This window comes from Myotis lucifugus, unplaced genomic scaffold (assembly GCF_000147115.1).
Source record: "Myotis lucifugus unplaced genomic scaffold, Myoluc2.0 scaffold_2183, whole genome shotgun sequence".
In the NCBI taxonomy this organism is placed as follows: Eukaryota; Metazoa; Chordata; class Mammalia; order Chiroptera; family Vespertilionidae; genus Myotis; species Myotis lucifugus.
The window spans coordinates 1-22308 of NW_005873231.1; the positions used below are offsets into that span (position 1 = coordinate 1).

At 44.6% G+C, this 22308-nt stretch overlaps 1 protein-coding gene and 2 pseudogenes across 1 annotated transcript in view; 1 reads left to right on the forward strand and 2 right to left on the reverse strand.

Annotated features, from left to right (window-relative positions):
- Window positions 1-129: 129 nt before the first annotated feature.
- LOC111824550 lies at window positions 130-1020 on the forward strand (annotated as a pseudogene).
- Window positions 1021-12771: 11751 nt separating this feature from the next.
- Window positions 12772-14408, reverse strand: LOC102420761 (annotated as a pseudogene).
- A 2475-nt stretch (window positions 14409-16883) lies between these two features.
- Window positions 16884-22308, reverse strand: part of LOC102420444 (zinc finger protein 135-like) — a gene marked incomplete at its 5' end in the record, with an annotated part of 10078 nt that continues 4653 nt past the window's right edge. Inside the window, 1 exon segment of the mRNA XM_023748964.1 lies at window positions 16884-18094. Coding sequence (XP_023604732.1) covers window positions 16884-18094 — 1211 coding nt within the window.

Below are 22308 nucleotides of genomic sequence, written 5' to 3' on the forward strand. Positions count from 1 at the left end.
AGACACATTTTGGGATTGTGGTGGCTAGATACTGAGGACTATAGAACACTGCTGAATGTCGTGGTGGACGGCTTATACATTACTGGTTGGACATACGGGCCTTGTCTTAACACCCACATTGATGGCCCAATGCAATTCAAGCCTGCGTTCAGAATTCGCCTGACAGAGAGCAAATCAGCCACGGTGGAGTGCTTGGAAGGCCACCACAGCAGGCCCCACAACCGCCACATGCAGATTCAGAAGGACAGGTTCACCACCCAGTGCAACAAAACAGACCACCTTAAGGATGTACCAAGGCGGCTTATGGACGAATGGGGGCGGGTGCTGGTGCAGGAGGACAGACAGCAGTATGACTGCCTGACCTACCGCCGCCTCTACCTCCCGCCGAGCCACCCTGATGACCTCATCATGCCAGGCCTCTTCCAAGCCAACTGCAATGCCTACGGCCTATCGATTGCCATGCTCAGCTTCCATGGGAAGTATGCCAGGGTCACGAAGGTCACAGGAGACTCCAACCCCAGTTTGGAGATCCACCTCATGAGCCGCATCCAGCTGCCAGATGGCGAGATGTTCAGCAACTTCAACGAGCTCTCCCGCGTGGTCCAGGAGATTGACAAGCAGCAGCAGCAAGAAGACGGGACTGAGGAAAGCGAGGGCCATGGCTGGCAGAGCCCTGTCCAGCAAAGTGTCAGAGAGTCCAGGGCTGCAGCTTCGGAGGAGCAGCCTGTTCCATTTTTTCTGCCTGTGGGGGTGCTCTCAAGAGACCAGAACTACCCCCGCACCTGCAGGATGTGTTTCTATGCCGTGGACACTGTTACTTTTACTGTTACCTTACGTGGCTTCGCCTACACCGGGCGCTTCCTTGGAGTCTTCATCCTGTTCGATGAGAACCACTTTGGGTTCATCTGGCAGGACGTGAATTACTTCATCCTGTTCAGCAGAGTCCAGAACACCTTCCAGAATGTGGAGGCACCATCCCCGCAGGCCTTCCTGGAGATGCTCAAGAATATTCAGTCCTGACCCCCTGGGTGGAACAGCTTGGATGAACTTTGAAGATTTGACCTTCTGACCTGGTTACCCACTGTTGTTTGTTTTTTTAATTCTCAGCCAAGGATATTTTCCCATTGATGTTTAGAGAGAGTGGGGAGAGGGGGAAAGACAGAAATATCGATGGGAGAGAAGCACATCAGTTGGTTGCCTCCTGCCCAAGCACGGACCAGGTCCAGGCTGGGTAGGTAGGAGCCAGCACCTGAGGTAGAAATAAACCTTAGACCAGGGGTCTCAACCTTCCTAATGCTGCGACCCTTTAATACAGTTCCTGATATTGTGGTGACCCCCAATTTCATTGTTACAAATTGAACATAATTAAAGCATGGTTTTTAATCACAAAGGCAATATGTAATAATATATGTGTTTTCTGATGGTCTTAGGTGACCCCTGTGAAAGGGTCGTTTGACCCCCCCCCCAAAGGGGTCGTGACCCACAGGTTGAGAACCGCTACCTTAGACCTTTCCATCCCCAGGTCCAGGCTGTATCCTCCGAACCTAACCAGCGAGGGTTGAGCATGTCTTTTTAAAAAGAAAAAGAAAAAGGAAAAGGAAAGATCGAAAGATCCTAAAATTAGATAGTGGTAATTGTTAGATTGTAAAAACCAATGAATTGTACATTTTAAAATGGTGGGTTTTATAGTATGTGAATTAGTTCTCAATAAAGCTGTTATTAAAAATATTTTTAAAAATCCTATAGACAAACAACCGGCAAAGAAACAGCAATCCTAAATGACTCGCTAGATCAGATGGACTTAATTGACATCTTCAGAACATTTCACCCCAAAGCCACGGAATATACGTTCTTCTCAAGTGCTCATGGGACATTTTCAAAAATAGACCACATATGGGTCACAAACAAAGTTTCCCCAAATTCAAGAAGATTGAAATCATACCAAGCATCTTCTCAGACCACAATGGCATAATATTAGTAATAAACTACAATAAAAACAACCCAAAATACTCAAACACTTGGAAGCTGAATAGCATGTTATTAAATATTGATTGGGTTACCAATGACATAAAGGAAGAAATTAAAAGCATCCTGGAAACTAATAACAATGAAAAGACGACAATCCAAAACCTATGGGACACAATGAAAGCAGTCCTGACAGGGAAGTTTATAGCTCTACAGGCCTATCTCAAAAAAACAGAAAAAAAATGGTAGTAAATCATCTAACTCTGCAACTCAAAGAATTAGAAAGAGAGCAACAAGAAAACCCCAGAGTGAGCAGAAGGAAGGAGATAATAAAGATTAGAGCAGAAATAAATGACATAGAGACCAAAAAAAAAACAACAATACAGAAAATCAATGAAACCAAGAGCTGGTTCTTTGAAAGGATAAACAAGATTGACAAACCTCTAGCCAGGCTCACCAAGAAGCAAAGAGAGATGACCAAAATAAACAAAATCAGAAAAGATAGAGGCGAAATAACAACAGACCCCACAGAAATGCAAAAGATTGTTAAACAATATTTTTTTTTTTTTTTTTTTTTTTTTTTTTTTTTTAAATATATTTTATTGATTTTTTACAGAGAGGAAGGGAGAGAGATAGAGAGTTAGAAACATCGATGAGAGAGAAACATCGATCAGCTGCCTTCTGCACATCTCCTACTGGGGATGTGCCCGCAACCAAGGTACATGCCCTTGACCGGAATCGAACCTGGGACCTTTCAGTCCGCAGGCCGATGCTCTATCCACTGAGCCAAACCGGTTTCGGCGTTAAACAATATTATGGACAACTCTACTCCAACAAACTAGACAACCTGGAGGAAATGGACAAATTCCTAGAAAAATACAACATTCCAAAACTCAATCAGGAAGAATCTAAAAATCTCAATAGGCCAATAACTATGGAAGAAATTGAAGCAGTCGTCAAAAAGCTTCCAGCAAACAAAAGCCCAGGACCAGACGGCTTCACAGGGGAGTTTTACCAAACATTCAAGGAAGAGCTAAAACTTATCCTCCTGAGACTACTACAAAAAATTCAAGAGGAGGGAACACTTCCAAGCTCATTCGATGAAGCCAGCATCACCTAATACCAAAACCAGGTAAAGACAACACAATGAAAAAGAATTACAGGCCAATGTCTCTCATGAACATAGATGCTAAAATCCTCAACAAAATCTTAGCAAATCAGATCCAGCAGTACATCAGAAATACCATACAACATGACCAAGTAGGATTTATCCCAGTGATGCAAGGATGGTACAATATCTGAAAATCAATAAATGTGATACATCACATAACCACATTGAAAGAAAAAAACCACATAGTCATATCAATTGATGCAGCAAAAAGCATTTGACAAAATCCAACACGCATTTTTGATAAAAACTCTCAGCAAGTGGGAATAGAAGGATAATACCTCAACATAATAAAAGCCATATATGACAGGCCCACAGCCAACATCATACTCAATGGACAAACACTAACACCATTTCCCTTAAGAACAGGAACAAGACAGGGATGACCACACTCACCATTCCTGTTCAACATAGTACTGGATTTATTAGCCATTGCAGTTAGACAAGAAGAAGGAATAAAAGGCATCCAAATTGGAAAAGAGGAAGTAAAACTGTTCTTATTTGCAGATGACATGATATTATACATACAAACCCCTAAAGTCTCCATCAAAAAAACTATTAGACTTAATACATGGATTTGGCAATGTAGCAAGATATGAAATTAACACCCAAAATCTAAGACATTTCTATACACCAATAGTGAACTTTCAGAAAGAGAGACTGAAAAAAAAAAATACCATTTACCATCGCCCCCCAAAAATTAAGCTACACAGGAATAAACGTAACTAAAGAGGTAAAAGACCTCTACCCAGAAAACTACAGGATGTTGAAAGAAGAGATAGAGGAAGACATAAATAGATGGAAGAACATACCGTGTTCATGGATTGGTAGAATTAACATCATCAAAATGTCCATACTACCCAAAGCAATCTATAAATTCAACGCACTTCCCATTAAAATAACAATGGCATATTTCACAGATGTAGAACGAACTCTCCAAAAATTCATCTGGAATAAAAAGAAGACCCCGAATAGCTGCAGCGATCCTAAGAAAGAAGAAAGTAGGTGGGATCTCAATACCAGATATCAAGATGTATTACAAAGCCACTGTTCTCAAAACTGCCTGGTACTGGCACAAGAACAGACATATAGATCAATGGAATAAAATATAGAGCCCAGAAATTGGCCCGAACCAATATGCTCAATTAATATTTGACAAAGGAGGCAAGAACTTACAATGGAGTCAAGATAGTCTCTTCAATAAATGGTGTTGGGAAAATTGGACAGATACATGCAAGAAAATGAAACTAGACCACCAACTTACACCATACACAAAAATAAACTCAAAATGGATAAAGGACTTAAATGTACGACGGGAAACCATAAAAATTCTGGAAGAATTCAAAGGCAACAAAATCTCAGACATATGCCAAAGCAATTTCTTCACTGATACAGCTCCCAGACCTAGGGCACTTGAAACTAAAGAGAAAATGAACAAATGGGACTTCATCAAAATAAAAAGCTTCTGCACAGCAAAAGAAACCATCAACAAAACAACAAGAAAGCCCACTGCATGGGAAAACATATTTGCCAATGTCATACCTGATAAGGGCCTAATCTCCAAAATTTATAGGGAACTCATACAACTTAACAAAAGGAATATAAACAATCCAATCAAAAAATGGGCAAAGGATCTAAATAGACACCTTTCAAAAGAGGACATTCAGAAAGCCAAGAGACATATGAAAACATGCTCAAAGTCACTAATCATCCAAGAGATGCAAATCAAAACAAGAATGAGGTACCATCTCACACCTGTCAGATTGGATATCATCAACAAATCAACAAACGACAAGTGCTGGAGAAGATGTGGAGAAAAAGGAACACTCACTGCTGGTGGGAAGGCAGAGTGGTGCAGCCACTATGGAAGACAGTATGGAGTTTCCATTTGACCCTGTGATCCCACTTCTAGGAATATATCCCAAGAAACCAGAAACACCAATCAGAAAGGATATGTGCACCCCTATGTTCATAGCAGCACAATTCACCATAGCTAAGATCTGGAAACAGCCTAAGTGCCCATCAGTAGATGAATGGATTAGAAAACCATGGTACATCTACACGATGGAATACTATGCTGCTATAAAAAAGAAGGAACTCTTACCATTTGCAATGGCATGGCTGGAACTGGAGAGCATTATGCTAAGTGAAATAAGCCAGTCAATGAAGGAAAAATGCCACATGATCTCACTCATTCATGGATAATAAAGACCTTTATAAACTTATGAACAAAAATAGATACAGAGGCAGAGCTGCCTCAAACAGACTGTCAAACTGCAGCGGGAAGGCCGGGGAGGTCAGGGGGGTGGAAGTGAGGGGTAAGAGATCAACCAAAGGACTTATATGCATGCATATATGCATAACCAATGTACATAATACACTGGGGGGGTAGGGGAGGCCAGGGGATTGTCAAGGGCAGGGGAAAAAAGAAGACATATGTAATACTCTTTGTAATACTTTAAGCAATAACAAAAATAAATAAAAATAAAAAGTTTGAGGACCCCTGGTTTACAGGTTCTGGGAGGAACTCCCACATTGCCAAAATCAGTGAGCACATCATACAACTGTAGACCTGAACTTTGCATTCTGAGCTTAGTGTCTTTTAAAGGTTCCCAGGCCCAGGGGCTGGAAAAGTGGCAGGACAGTCTCAGGACTCCACTATCTCAGAAGCAACAAGAGTGTGAGGCCCTGAAATAAGCTCCACAAATCAGTACCCCTAAGCGATTCTTCATTTGCAGCAATCTGTGGAAACTAAAGTTCTGTTGAGAACTTGGCAACCACCACCAGGATTCATGGGCTCTGCCTATTAGTATCTTTCCCCAGCCCCTGGAGATGACCGCATTATGTCAGGGCCTCATTCCTAAGGGCACAATCTTGCCTAGTTGGCTATCTTTCAAGGGACTTCTGCTTCCTGTCCCCAACTGGGACCCTCTCCCTTCTAGTTTCATTCCCAGCAGTTGGGAAGAGTTTAAAACCCTATTTCAGACAATGTCCCTCTTTTATTCTCCACCATCGATGGCCCTAGGATCCTGAAAATTAAACTGAAACTTCTTACCAAATACTTTGCCTCGTCTTCTCTGTTGCCTTTAGATACAAAACCAGCCCAGGATTCTCGAGTCCTTCCAGCTCAGCCACACCAACCAAAATCTTACAGGGTGGCATTGCAGCCTGTCACCCTCTTTCACACATCACACCATGTATCACCCACAAGTGACTCACTGTTCTGGACTCAGTGACCTGGGTTTCAGGATCTGACAGACACCGGCATGTAAGGATGGAGGGTAAATGGAGTGAGGCTGAGTAGAAGTCTTCAAGCAAAACGGTGTCTGGGAGGCACATAGGCCTCAATGCTGACTGTTGCTGCTCAACAAGCTTCAGACAAACCACTGCACCATGGGGACAGTGCCTCTGAAGCCGGGTCCTAGTTGTGACCCAGCGCTGGAGCCTATAGGTTAACAGAACGAAAAGGTCAAAGTGAGCACCTGGAAGCAACACCCAAACCAATCAGCACTGGATAAGACCCCTGGCCTGGGCTTTCATTGGCTAAATGCAGCCATAATTCGGTGCAGTGCACTTTGGGAAACTTACTTTTTCAGGCCCAACAGGTGGAATTAAGATCTCAATCACTGACTGATCATTGCAAATACTGGTGTTGGGGACCCCTGGTGGTGCTGGAAAATGACAAATTTAGGATCTGGGGGCTGGTCACAGGTTGCATGGAAGTGTTGTCTGCAACTGATGTCTTGTTTTGAGATGTAATTTTAGATTTCATGAAGTTCAGAATGCTCCCTGAGGTGAAAAATATTATTTCAATATTCCCGAAGACCACAAATCTAAATGGATATATTGTTTTTAAGTTTTTTTATTTGATTTTTATAGAGAGAATGAAGGAAAGGAAAAGAGAAAAGCACTGATTGGTGCCTCCTGCATGACCCCCACCCACTAGGCTTACACCCAGAAAACTTGGCTTGTGCCTCACAAGGAATCTAACTGGTAACCTTTCTGTGCATGGGACTACATTCAACCAATAGACCCACTCCAGCCATCAGATATTTTATTTTTATCAAAACATCTTATTATTAATAGAAAAATCAGGATAGGAGAAAATGTACATAATCCTCTCCTAGTTGTTTAAAAACAAAATTTTAAAGGGTTCATGCCAACAAGTTGACATTTCCTACATTGTCTGCATGTTTTCAGTCATTACACATTGTGAAACTATGGAGCTAAGAGTTATTGAATGTTCACTACACGTGCCAAGCCCTGGATTCAATGCTTTACATGAACTATTTCAACATAAATTGCATGATTATAGATTTAATAAAAGGCAGGGGTGGTAGACAAACCCATGTGTCTCTAACAACAGAGTTCTGGCTTCTACTGTTGGGCTCTGTAACTATTAGGATTGGCTAGATGTTATTATAAATTACCAACAGACCCAAAGATTTATTGGTTTTTATATTAAAGAAGGTATCTTTCTTGTTCATGCCACATGATCTCCCTGATTCTCCTGGGACTTGTATAAAGAGAAGCCACCATATACATACCTCCTGGATATATCAGAGATGTACAGAGATGGTGGCAAGTCTCAGTGCTTCCAGACTTTTCTCTTAGCAGTGACAGGCTTCACGCTCAGCACATTTCATTGGTCAAAGCACTTCACAGGGCTGCAGCAAATTCAGGTGGTCAGGAGGGAAGTCTGACATACTTGATAGCCACATTCATGTGACTACATGGGGCCAGCCTCTTTTGGGGCTGTGTATGGGCGAAGAAGAGCAGTGAAGATTGGTAGGAAGTGACAGTGGAAATTAGTTCAGATGGTTCACTTCCCCCTCATCCAGGTGCATTTTGTCCCAGAGCTGCCCACAACCACCACTGCCTAGATTCAAAGGAGTGGACTTCAATAAGAGGAATTTGGTCAGAAGTCATTGGCCATGAACTCAGAGCCCACTTCTGAGTATGACCTTTAATAAATCCCTGGCTGCCTCGGTTCCCCCACTATGTTCGTGGTGAAGATCCACATGTTTAGAATGTTTATTGGAAGGTACAGGACTGCAAGCATTCCAGCATCCATGTTCTTTGAAATTAATATCGATCACTACTCTGTCTCCTAGTCTCTATCATTTGCATAGCTCAGGTGAGGGCTCCATCAGGTGGGGCTGAATGTAAAAATGCTGACATTAACATCAATGTTGGTCCTAGGTTCCCATTCATTTGTGCCTGAACCTGTGCTAAATGTGGTCCCTCCATTGTTCTCTTCATCCCCATTGGAGGGAGCACTGGGCCTAATTTTCCCTCCTTGTCTCAATGTTCCCAAGTGTCCAAGCTCACCCAGTAAATGATGAGAGTCCAGAGGTCATAAAGTGATGCTCCAAGCAACCCCAGGCACATTCCTTAGTAGGTGTCAGCATAGCTTACAAATGGGCAAGGGATTGACCTTCTCTTCATGGACCAGGAGGACCACCTGAGTATCCCAGCCTTCTCCAGGGATATCCAGTCCCTCATTTCTAAGTGGGAATTAGGGTCCTAGGATTCTTCACCCTCAGCTTTCCCCCATATGCACCCATCCAGTGATTCCTTTTTAGGGATTCAGGATCTTCCAGATCCTCCTCAAAGGCTTAGAGTCCGCCAAAACTGCCTCCACACTCTATTCTTCCATTCTGCCACCAGCCTTTCCCAATTCTCCAACTTCGCTCAGCCTACAGTTCTATGACCCTTCACTTCATCCATCCATGAACCTGAGATGGGACCCAAAGGGGTATAACAGTGGCTTGGAAGAGAAGGGGCTCAGCCTGGGGAGTAGAGAAGAACATATCGTCCTCTAAATCACCCCTGTGGAGATTGCCTATGCATTTGTCTGTTGCTGGGGTGCACACATACAATCTCACAGGGAACATGCAGACATCATAAGCACACAAATGCACGGGTACAGAACACCCCCAGGCAAAGATGGGCTCTCAGGTGCAGGGCTTGTGGCCAGGCTCACACAGACCCAGACTACAGACTCGGACATCACTTTGAAGGGAATACACAAATACACACAGATAAGAACACATGGGAACAAGACAGCATCAGGATGCACACTCACACACACAATGGACACACACAGGCACACACCTGAAGGGACATACGTGGACACAGTAGACAGACACAAAGAAAATAAAAAACACAAATACAATCAGGAACACTCAAAGGGGCAGCAGTTCACACATACAACCGACACTGACAAGCAAAGCAACACTCCCCTTAATGCTGAGTCATACTAATACACTGTTTTGAAGGAGACATTAAGAACTGAGGTGCTGTCTTGACAAGGTAGTACGGTGGGTTGGAGAATCATCTCATAATGCACCTCCCCCCCCACCACACACACAATAGATTGTGGATTTGATCCTTGGTTGGGGCATGTATGAAAGGCAATTGATCCATGTTCCTCTTCCATTAATGTTTACTTATTTATCTCCCTGTTTCTCTTTATTCTAAAATCAATAAACATATCCTCAGCTGAGGATTAAAAAAGAAAAATGTAATAATTAAGGTATTGAATTTCAAGAACATAGCATTAAATCCAGAGCAATCTCTCTAGAACAGTTATCAGAGAATCATTTGAATGCAGTCAATGTGTCTTCTTTTCCCTGGGAGGCTAACAGAATCACTATCACTGATCTCAGAAAAACCCCACATAATTCGTGTCATAGTCATGATCCCCTCCTTGCTTTCATTTAACCACTAAAATATGATGGTTTCTGAATAAAGTCATCCCTTCATTTCCATAACTTAGGTTAGACTTTGAGTGATAAAAATGAACTTATCTTAGTAGAAGCTGTTTCTGAGGGATTCCAACATAACTTTAGGCACTGGAGTGAGGAGAGCCAGTTCTCCCTCCAGGTCCCATGTGGCCATGCACTCCCTGTAGATAACTAGAACCTAGAGGTCCAGGAGTAATGCTCTGAGTAGACCCAGACACCGTCCTCTATTAGTTTTCAGCTTAGCTTTCACATGGGCAAGGGACACCCTCTCCAGGGATGTCCAGTTCCTCATTATTAGTGGGGATTTAGGAGCCTAGAAGTCTTCCCCTCAGCTTTCCCCCACATGCACCCATCTTCACATTCCTTTCCAAGGATCCTGGATCACCCAGCTACTGCAAGAAGGCACAGTCTTCCACAAACATTTCCAATCCACGCTCTATACCTCCTGTCTGTCATCACAGTCTGCCCCAATTCCCCACTTTGCTACAGCATGAGGTTCTTGGCCCTGTGCTTAATTCATACCTGAGATGGGACCTCCAGAGGGACACCAGATGCCTGGATGAGCAGGAGAATAAGGGGCTCAACTGGTGGTGGGGAAGAATACCAGGTAGTCCTCTACATCACCTCTCCGGAGATTCACTATGACTTGTCAGTGGTTGGGGTTCACAGACTCAGAGAAATATACAGATAACACAAGCACAGAAACATGCAGGTAGAGAACACCCCAGCCTCTTCTGGGCACTCAGGTGCCGGACTTAGGTCCAGGCTCACATAGACCCACACTGTAGACATAGGCAATACCTTGAGGGGAACACACACACACACACACACACACACACACACACACACACACAAACAATTGGGGCCACCCAGACAGTGCCACAGGACACACACACAATGGACACACCCCCATATGCTGGCAGGAACCCCTAAAACCAAACCTGTTCAGGGGCCCAACCTCACACCCCACGGTATATTGTCCTTCAGAGTCGAGGCTCCATCACCTCACTCCAGGTGCAAGGGTTCCAGGTGCAAGGGTCTGCTCGGCACAGGCCAAACTTATGGAGGGGGGAGACCACCTGGAAAGCATCCCCCCAATGTGGTATGTTGAGACCAAGCCACTCCTTCAGGAAATGCTTGTACTGCAGAATGGTCTCACCATTAAAAACACACACTCCAGGACTGGTTGGGCAGTGGTATTTCTAATGAAATGAAAATGGAAAATTACCCAGAAATGCAAAAATATTCAAAGAATGCCCATGGGGCTTAGGAGAGTATATGGGCTGCTCAGAGGTACGTGAACTCATTTGAGGGCCTCAAGTATTAGGAGCTGCTCCAGAATGCCTGGGAGGGATCTGGGCTCCTCAACCACCTGAATCCAAAATAGCTCAGTCTCAACCCCTGGCTGGAAGGTGCTGAGACCACAAAGCCCATGTCGAGGCCCAGAGCTTTTCCCAGCCCCTTAGGGTTTAGTCTCAGGGAGCTCAGATGTCATAATTACTTGTGGGTGACTCAGCTCAGCCCCAGTTCCCCACCTCCACACTGACAGCAGGCCCCCTCCCCTCCTGTCCTCTCCCTCACTGTGTGCTCTGCCCTCATGAGAACCCTTATGCCTGGTTCACCACAGGGTCCCTGCCTGGTTTGTGATAGTGTTCGCATGTGTTGACTCGTTTGGTGAAAAAACACACAAATATATTGCTCAGAGAGAGAGAGAAGAATAGGGAGAGGGAAACATCCATTTTGTGTTCCACTAATTTTATACATTGTTTGATTCTGTTTTTTTAAAAATATATTTTACTGATTTTTTACAGAGAGAAAGGGAGAACGATAGAGAGTTAGAAACATCGATCAGCTGCCTACTGCACACCTCCTACTGGGGATGTGCCCGCAACCAAGGTACATGCCCTTGACCAGAATCGAACCTGGACCCTTCAGTCCACAGGCTGATGCTCTATCCACTGAGCCAAACCAGTTAGGGCATGATTCTTTTTTTAATATAAGCTTTATTTTAAATTTAAAGAAAAACTGAAAACGAGTATTTTTTACGAATTATACCAACACTGAAAACGTAATTTGGGAATGTTGAACATTAGTTCTCAATTCAAAATAATGACATGTCTTGGTGTTGGCTAATGTAAAGTTTCTTTAAACCTAGTACTTTTATATAAGCTTAACCATTTCATCCTTCCTAAAATTCAGTGATTATGATTCAACTTTAGAAGGTTAAAGCAGTCTTCTATGTAAAACCCCATATACCTTTTTGAAATACAATATATTTACACCAGCGAGGAAATGATAAAAACCTGTAAAAACCACATGGGACTTGCCGAAAAGGCTGCCTACATACAGAGGGAGCATTTCGCCTCAGCACACACACACACACACGTGATCAAACAGACTACCTCACGTTCTCTTACACAGCTATAAATGCCGCTCTAGCATGTATGAACTGAAAATAACATGTTTTAAAAGGTCCTTGAAGACACAGGGGAGTGGAATGAGCCCGCGCTGACAGCAGCACCACACAGGCTGTTAGGAGGATGTGGCCGAGCTGGCTCCGCCCCTGGGGAAGCAGGCCCCACCCTGTGGGAACAGGCCCCACCCCAGGGAAGCAGGCCCTGCCCTCAGAAAGCTGGCAGAGGCGGACCCAGAAAGACTGATGGTCTTGCCAAAACCGGTTTGGCTCAGTGGATAGAGCATCGGCCTGCGGACTGAAGGGTCCCAGGTTCAATTCCGGTCAAGGGCATGTACTAGGGTTGAGGGCACATCCCCAGTGGGAGATGTGCAGGAGGCAGCTGATCAATGTTTCTCTCTCATTGATGTTTCTAACTCTCTATCTCTCTCCCTTCCTCTCTGTAAAAAATCAATAAAATATATTAAAAAAAAAAGACTGATGGTCTTTTTGATGATCTTCAAGGCCTCCTGGACCTCGTCCTCCTTGATGACCAGAGGAGGTGGAATCTGATGATGTCGCCGTGGGTGGGCTTGGACAGAAGTCCATTATCTCGAAGCGCAGGTGCACCTTCCAAGCATCTGAATCTTTGGTTTCCCAGGTGACGATGGCATCCAGCAGCCCCTTCCCACGCACTGGGGTCACGATGTCCCAGGGCAGCTTCCTGAGCTCATTCTCTTCTTCCAAAACTTCGCAGGCGGCGTTGGCCCCGCGGCTGCCCAGGGGGTTGCCCCTGTACGTGGAGCCGCGCTCCCCAGGCTGGATGGTCAGCATGATCTCGTGGTCACACAGCACCGCCCACACGGGGTACAGGCCACCGGAAAGGGCCTTGCCCAGGAGGACGAGGTCAGGCCTGACGTTTGCATGGCCGACTGCCAGCCATCGCCCAGTCCTGGCCAGTCCTGTCTGGGTCTCATCCAATAAACAGGACTGGGTGCCTGGCGCAGAGCTCGCGCACACCCCTCAGGCAGCCTGGGTCGGGACAATGACGCCCGCCTCGCCCTGAATGGGTTCGACCATGAACACAGCAATGTTTGGATCCTGAAGAGCACGCTCAAGAGCAGGTAGGTCGCTGTAGGGAATGATCTCGAACCCCGGCATGAAGGGGCCAAAGCTATCATCGCTGCTGTGGTCCATGGAGCTGGAGATGGCACACAGTCCTGCCCCAAGTTTCCAACTGCGAACACATCTTGGCTTTGTCCTTGGGGATGCCCTTCACGGTGCAGCCCCACCGCCGCGCCAGCTTGCAAGCGGTCTCCCCGGCCTCCACCCTGTCTGTGCTCATGGGGAGAACCTGGTGGTAGTTGAAGAGCTTCGCGAAGTTCTCCTCGTCCTCGCCGGGCACATTGTTGTAGGAGGCCCCCGACGTCGGCGTCAGCTTCCCCGCCTGGCTCTTCAGGGCAGCCACAATCTTGGGGTGGCAATGCCCTTGGTTGATGGCGCTGTGCATACTCAGAAAACCAAAGCATTTCCTGCCTTCCGCATCCCACAGGGAAATACCTGTCCCTCTCTCCAGGGTAACCAGTAAGAGGTGGTAAAGAGCGTCCCAAAATTCACGCAAGATTTGAATTTTGCGTGAGCATTAACAACAAAAAATAAAAGCCCGATTTTACTTGGTTTATTGAATCAGATTTTAATATGTTACCCTGTGATTTCAATCCCTTCAATTTGATTAGCATTACCAAGTACCAATTATGGCCCAGGAGCAGAGACAATCAAGACCAAGGCTTTGCGTGTGTTCCAGCAAAGCTGTGGAGGCCATTTACCCATTGTGCTATTCCATACAAAACCCTATACTGTATACATTTTGAATCAATAAAAAATTTACAATTTTTAATTATAAACCTGTGTTTTCTATCAAAATTACTTCTTGCGTGAATTTTGGAACACCCTTTAGTTGTGAGCGCCATACTTGGCTTCCCGTTCAAAAACGTCATCAGAGGGCCTTGGACCGTCTTCTTAGTCGCCACGGATGTAGCAGAAGTCACTGGCCTGTGGGCGACCCACCACAGTCTGCAGACGAGCTAGCTTGGAAAGCATCGTGTCCGTGGAGCAAGAATTCCGCCGACCAGCTACCCTTCCCGCGGTTCAGATAGAAATGCAGATTGTTCAGCCTGGATCCAGGGACGATCTGCTGGTTCCAATAATCCCTCGTGGCGCCTCTGGCTCCAGAACCAGCGGCTATGTCTCGTTGGCAGCACATTGTTTGATTCTTGCGTGGAGCCTGACTGAGGATGGAACCCACAACCTTGGCACTACTGAGATGATGCTTTAATCAACTGAGCTCTCTAGCAAGGGAGAAACTTATCAGGGGTTTTTAGTAAAATAAGTCACTAATGTATCTGAGAATAGTAGATACCAGAACCACTGAGATGAGAGGTAGTGATGGAAGACAACAATTCTCAGGTCACGCATCCCGGAACCAGAGAGGAGGGAGCCTGATTCTGGGTTGTCACCTGACAACTGCCCTCTAATAATCTAGGGCCTCTCAGCAGGTATCGGAGAGCTGGTTTCGGCCCAATTCCCTGCAGGCCAGGCCGTAGGAACTCACCTGCCAGAGGGATCCCACTCATTCCACAGACACCCTTGAAGCCAATGCGCTGCCCCAGGTGGAGCCTAATGGGGAGGGGCTGGGGGAGGATGGCATTAGGCTGTGTCAGACCCGTCTCACCCCACTTGTCACTTTCTAATTAATTTCCTTTCAATGTGCACAAGTCCATACACCCAGTCACTAGTAAAATAAAGTGATGTACTGCTGAAATATCTTATGTCCATGTTCAATGCCATCATTTTGGCAGTTGGAATGTAGTTATGACATTTACACCAGGGAAATTTTCAACTACCACAAACCTAGACTTCAATGTATCATTAAATGCTTAAACTTAAAGAACACTGGTGGAGAATTAACAATGCAGATTAAATGTATAAATGTATGGTACAAGTGGGTTATAAATCATACATAGGGTAAAAATTGAGAAAAACCATTTTGTTTATAGAATTCAAAAACCAAGAATTCCATATGGCCAAAAAATCAGTCGAGTCACTGAGGACTAAGTGAAATTGAAACATATGTCTTAGAGGCTGCACCGCCCTCCTATTGGTTAGAATAGAATAATAAATTAAGTTTAAAAGTAAACAAAAAATCCTGAGCATTTTAACAAAGAAGATAAAGACAGTGAAATAAATACATGAAGAAGTCATCACCATTAAATATCTTTATGAAAATGAAGTTAAAACAAAAGCGAGTTAACAGTACACTCATTGATGGGGCTAGTACTTAAAAAGATTAACCTTTGCATGTGCTGGCAGAGTTGCATAGAATTTTCTGGGTGGGTGGGAAGGCAAACTGATTGACCATTTGAGGTCACAGTTCCATATATGTTGAAATGTACCACATTCACTGACACTGGAACAGCTTAATAAGACATACATCTGTAGAAAGAATGGAATACAATATTCTGAGCTGTTTTATTTTTAAAACCCCAAACGTAGAAATAACTGAAATTATAGGCGGCTCAATAGTAAAAGTGGTTATCCATAGAATACAATATTTTCTAGAAATAAAAATTATTTATATAAACGTTAGTGTTAAATCTCAAACATCTGTATAGCATGAAGGAAGCCAGTGTTTGTTAAAAAGAATTCACCTTATAGTGCCAATAAATTTATGAAAAATATGAACTACTCTATTGTAAAGAAGGTAAATCAATGTCTGCATGGAGGGTTGGGGAAGCAGAAATATTACAAAATGACTGGGGGTAAATACAGAGTGTGGCAAATTCAGGTTTAGAGTAGTTGGTGTTGAAAACAATGCACTAATAAATAACAACACGAATATAAAAACACCCTTAAAAAAAAGATCATAAACCAGAGCAGAGGAGAGCACAGAGTTTGCAGGTTGGTGAATAAAAAACCCCCAAAATTTATCAAAGCATAATGTGAGTACCACTATGTCCCTGAAAGAGGTAGCACTGCTTAGCTGAGAACAGCTGCTCTGGATGAATCCTGGGTCAGGTCCATTTTCTAGTCATAGAGAAATGAATGAAGATACTGCCAAGAGCTTGGAGGAATCATAATTACCTCAAGCAGAAGCGAGAACACAGAATACATTCCCCTGAGCACCCAGGGAATGTGACCGATGCACACTCCTCAGGTGAGGCAGGTGTTAGCTGTGAAATCTCTTTAGTGATAAACACTCACAGTGACATCATTTGGGTTGTAGGTCTGGACATGTTAGCAAGTACAACACAGATCCTTCAAGTCTCACTTGTACCTCAATTTTATGACGAATCTAGCAAAGTGTATGTTCTCATTTTAAAGGGGTTTACATTCATGTAAAAGGGTCCCATAGAGCCCCTTAAGTGTTCTTATACTTAGTGAGAAAAATAAAACATTCCCTGCACATTTACATCTTTTCTCCAGTGTGAAATTACAGGTGACTAACCAGGTTATAGTTGTAGCTAAAAGGAATCCCACACTCACTACACTCACCAGTGTGAACTCTCTTGTCTTCACTGGGGATAGAGCTTTCACTAAAGGATTTCGCACATTAACTACACTCATATGGCTTTTATCGAGTGTGAACTCTGTGGTGTTTCCTGAGGGCAGACCTTTCACTGAAATGCTTCCCACATTCACTACACTCATATGGCTTTTCTCCAGTGTGAACTCTGCGGTGGTTAGTGAGGGTAGCCTTTTCTCTGAAATATTTCCCACAATCGCTACACTCATATGGCTTTTCTCCAGTGTGAACTCGTTGGTGTATAGTGAGGGCAGCCTTTTGTCTAAAATGCTTCCCACATTCACTACACTCATATGGCTTTTCTCCAGTGTGCACTCTGTGGTGCTTATTGAGGGCAGACCTTTCACTGAAATGCTTCCCACATTCACTACACTCATATGGCTTTTCTCCAGTGTGAACTCTGCGGTGATTAGTGAGGGCAGCCCTTTCACGGAAATGCTTCCCACATTCGCTACACTCATATGGCTTTTCTCCAGTGTGAACTCTTTGGTGTATAGTGAGGTTATACATTTGACGAAAGGATATCCCACATTCACTACACTCATATGGCTTTTCACCAGTGTGAACTCTGTGGTGTTTAGTGAGGTGAGACCTCTGACGAAAGGATATCCCGCATTCACTACACTCATATGGCTTTTCACCAGTGTGAACTCTGTGGTGTTTAGTGAGGGCAGCCTTTTCTCTGAAATACTTCCCACATTCGCTACACTCATATGGCTTTTCTCCAGTGTGAACTCTGTAGTGTTTAGTGAGTTCAGCCCTTTCAGTGAAATGCTTCCCACATTCACTACACTCATATGGCTTTTCTCCAGTGTGAACTCTGTGGTGTTTAGTGAGGGCAGCCTTTTCTCTGAAATACTTCCCACATTCGCTACACTCATATGGCTTTTCTCCAGTGTGAACTCTTTGGTGCACAGTGAGGTGACACTTTTGACGAAAGGATATCCCACATTCACTGCACTCATATGGCTTTACTCCAGTGTGAACACTGTGGTGTTTAGTGAGGGCAGCCTTTTCTCTGAAATGCTTCCCACATTCGCTACACTCATATGGCTCTTCTCCAGTGTGAACTCTTTGGTGTTTAGTGAGGGCACCCTTTTCTCTGAAATGCTTCCCACATTCGCTACACTCATATGGCTTTTCTCCAGTGTGAACTCTTTGGTGTACAATGAGGTGACACTTTTTACGAAAGGATATCCCACATTCAGTGCACTCATAAGGCTTTTCTCCAGTGTGAACTCTCCCATGTGGAGGATGGTTAAACATTTGTCTACACACTTCCCCACATTTATTATACTCATAAATCATATCTCCAGAGCAGAGACCTTTCTGATAAGCAACTTTCTGTTTCTGGCTGTCAGCTCTTTCACATTCCACCCACTGGTGATGTCTTTTTCCACTTAGAAATTCCTGTGAAATCTCATTGTTATTGTGTGGCTCCATAGTGTTAACACTTGGATTGCGGGAAACGAGTTAAGTCGGCTCGCGTGAATTGCGCGTACTCCGCGGGAGCCGTCTTAACTCGGTTCATATAGATTTGCGGTGGAGTGCGGGAAACGTGTAAACTCGGGCCGATTGTAACTGCGTATTACCAAATATTTGTTTGTTTGCCGTTCACAAAGATACCTACCTGTGTATGCGAACCGTTTCATACCCATTGGGGTAATAGGTATCATAAAAATCCCTTGTAAGTAGAGAACACTTTATGGCGCTGGTCGAGTACAATACCGTTAGGGTACCAATGTATTGTTTTCTCATTTTATCTGATTTTGCGCGGGAAACCTAAATAATTGCCCGCCCCATCTTATATTTTGGCGGGAAATTCACCCGAAACCGTAGTGTTAAGAGTGGCCTGGCGCTGGAGAAGCCCTAAGATGGCTGGGGAGTCTTCCCCAACCTCCATACTAGCTACAGGCATCCCAGATAAGTAGAAGCAGCAACTGGTCACAAGCGAGGCACTCTCCATATCTTCTTTCCAAGGCTTCTCTCCACTGGCATCCTTCTGTTGCTGGTGAGGATTTGCACTGAAACATGCATCACTTAAGAACACATTCTTCTCAAAGTAAACCACTTGTAAGTCACTCAGGTGCAAAATATCTTTTAACACTGAGAAGCACGGCTTACACAGATGGGTCCTCTGGGTGGCTGCAGCTGTCCTGGAAGCCCTGACCTGAGAATCTGCTACAGATACACAGTGCTCAGAATAGGCCTCCACATCATCCATCTTATGCCAAGTACCTGAAAACAGAGGAATGATGAGGAAATGAATGACTTTGGTGACAGGGGGAAGTCGCATTATAAAAGTGGGTTGCACATACTACATTGGTTTCATGCAATTGGCTGAAAATAAAAGACCTGAAAGATGGATTAGTAAGAGGTCACTCTGAAGTTCTTGAGCACTGAAGATCACAAAACAAGGGAGACTTCAACAGAAATAGAGCAAAAACAAGACAAGCACCACATGGAAGAGAAGCGGACTGTCCAGCTCATTCTGCTGCTAACAGCACTCAGTAGATCAGTGATGGTGAACCTATGACACGCGTGTCAGAGTTGACACACGAACTCATTTTTCTGGTTGATTTTTCTTTGTAAAATGGCATTTAAATACATAAAATAAATATCACAAATATAAATCTTTGTTTTACTATGGTTGCAAATATCAGAAAAATTCTATTTGTGACATGGCACCAGAGTTAAGTTAGGGTTTTCAAAATGCTGACATGCTAAGCTCAAAAGTTTTGCCATCACTGCAGCAGATCTTCTATGCTGGTGACACGGGCAAGCTGTGCAGAAGTTCGGTTACATCTCATTCCAAGTGAAAATCAAAAACAAGTAGCTGCTATTTTAGGGGTATTTAAGCATGTACACTGAGTGGCCAGATTATTATGACCGGCCCATCAGTACAAAGAAATGAATTAGTTATGCAAAGAATAATAATAATAATGATAATAAAACCTTGAGAGTATTTGCTTAGGAAGTTTTCAATATTGAGTATTTTGGAAGTGTCAATGAAGTCCTGATGGGGTGGTCATTATAATCTGGCCACTCAGTGTATGTGCTCCTTATAACACTTGCATAGGTCCATGTTGTAGAATACTGCAGAAAGAGATGTGCAAAGGAATAGGTGATGTAAAAAGGACACAAAGGCAAAGATAGCCAAAGCTAGAAAGTCATTGATGAAATGAGAAGCCAGCAAAGTGTCAAATATGGAAAAGGAAATGTATAAATGAGGGGTGGCCATTGGAACTTGCACCAAACATCATTAGACAGGAGCAGGTTGTGGTACAACCTGAACACCATCCTTATGTCATAACTCCCCCGAGCTGCCACTCAGCCAGGCCAGGCTTCCCCTAGGAACATCCTGTATGTTCACCCTGCAGAAACCCACGGTTCTCCCTGCACCTCCTTCTCTAGAAATATCTACAAACTAAATATTCCAAGCATCAATGAAAGACAACAGAGGTGAGCAGCCATCACTTGCGCATTGCATTCGGCTTGCAATAGTATTCACAGAAGGTAATATTACAAACAACAATGGAAGGAGGGTCTTACAATAACAGCAACTGGTTCCTGTATATAAAGAAGATACCTGGCACAGGCATTCACCAAGGTCCTTATCTACAGGAAAGGTGCAGAAGTGGAGGCCATGGATCTGGATATAGTCACCCTTCCTGGGTGAGGAAGAGCAGGAGGGACCCATTAAGCTGTCTGTAAGACTGCTGACACCCAGACACTTCCTGCAGTTCCTAAGGCAACTGGTGTTAGGGAAGTTTGTGGAGTCTATTGCTCAGGGCTCTCTGAGAGCTCAGCACTGGCAGCCACAGCCCATTTCACAAGACAGTGGGGGAAATGAGCAGAGCCCATGGTCTTGCTTTGAGAGAGACAGTGCTATGTCTGGAGAATAAAGAGTGGGCATTACTTCAGGACACTAGGAGAGATGAAGGTCTTACCTACGAATGATACAAGTGAAAACACTTCCAGCATCACATCACAGTACAGACGTCTCTGAGCCTCATCAAGGATCTCCCACTCCTCCTGAGCGAATGCAATGGCCACGTCCTCAAAGTTCATATCCTGTCATAATGAGGACAGTACATCCCATGATAAGATTCTCTCTTGAGATGCCAAGTTTGTCACACTCCCCACCCTGCACATCCATCTACTTCCTCTACTCCCCACATCAGGGAAGACAGCAGGCCTTAGTCCCATCAAAGTCAATCTCTCCTTATATTCCTACTAGAGGCCCGGTGCACAAAAATTTGTGCACTTGGGGGGGTCCCTCAGCCCAGCCTATGCCCTCTTGCAGTCTGGGACCCCTCGGAGGATATCCACCTGCTGGCTTAGGCCCACTCCCTGGTGGACTGGGCCCAAGCTGGTAGTCACACATTCCTCTGGCAGCCCAGCAGCCCTGGGGAAATATCCACTTGCCAGCAGGGAGCAGGCCTAAGCTGCAGTCGGACATCCTTAGCGCTGCTGAGGAAGTGGGAGAGGCTCCCACCACCACCGCTGTACTGGCAGCCATTAGCCTGGCTTGTGGCTGAGGAGAGCTCGCCCTGTGGGAGTGCACTGACCTCCAGGGGGCAGCTCCTGCACTGAGTGTCTGCCCCCTGGTGGTCAGTGTGTGTCATAGTGACCAGTCTTTCCCAGTTGTTTTGCTGTTAGGGTCAGTTTGCATATTACCGTTTTATTATATAGGATAGAGGCCTGGTTCATGGGTGGGGGCTGGCTGGTTTGCCCTGAAGGGTGACCTGGATCAGGGTGGGGGTCACACTGGGGTGCCTGGCCAGCCTTGGTGAGGGGCTGATGGGTGTTTGCAGGCTGGTCACATCCCCTTCAGGGTGGGGGTTCCCCACTGGGGTGCCTGGCCAGCCTGGGTGAGGGGTTGATGGGTGTTTGGAACTGGTCACATCCCCTTCAGGGTGGGGGTACCCACTGGGGTGCCTGGCCAGACTAGGTGAGAGGCTGATGGCTGTTTGCAGGCTGTTGAAGCCCCCCCCAGTGGGGACCCTCACCCAATGGAGGTTTGGCTAGCCTGTGTGAGGGGCTGATGGGTGCACCTCCCATACTGTTCTTTGGATCATTCATGGCATGCTCTGCCCTCAAGAGAACCATGGCTGCTAGTCACCACAGGTCCCTGGGCTGTGCTGGTGTTCACATGTGTGTGGACTGACTAGTTGATTAAAACATATATTGATTTGAGACAGAGAAATAGGGATATATATATATATATATATATATATATATATATATATATATTCAGATTATTATGACCAGCCAAATTATTATGACCATCCCATTAGTACAATGAAGTGAATTAGTTATGCAAATAATAATAATAATAATAATAATAATAATACCTTGAGAGTATTTTCTTAGAAAGTTTTCAATATTTAGTATTTTTGGAAGTGTCAATGAAGTACTGATGGGGTGAAAATAATAATCTGGTTAGTCA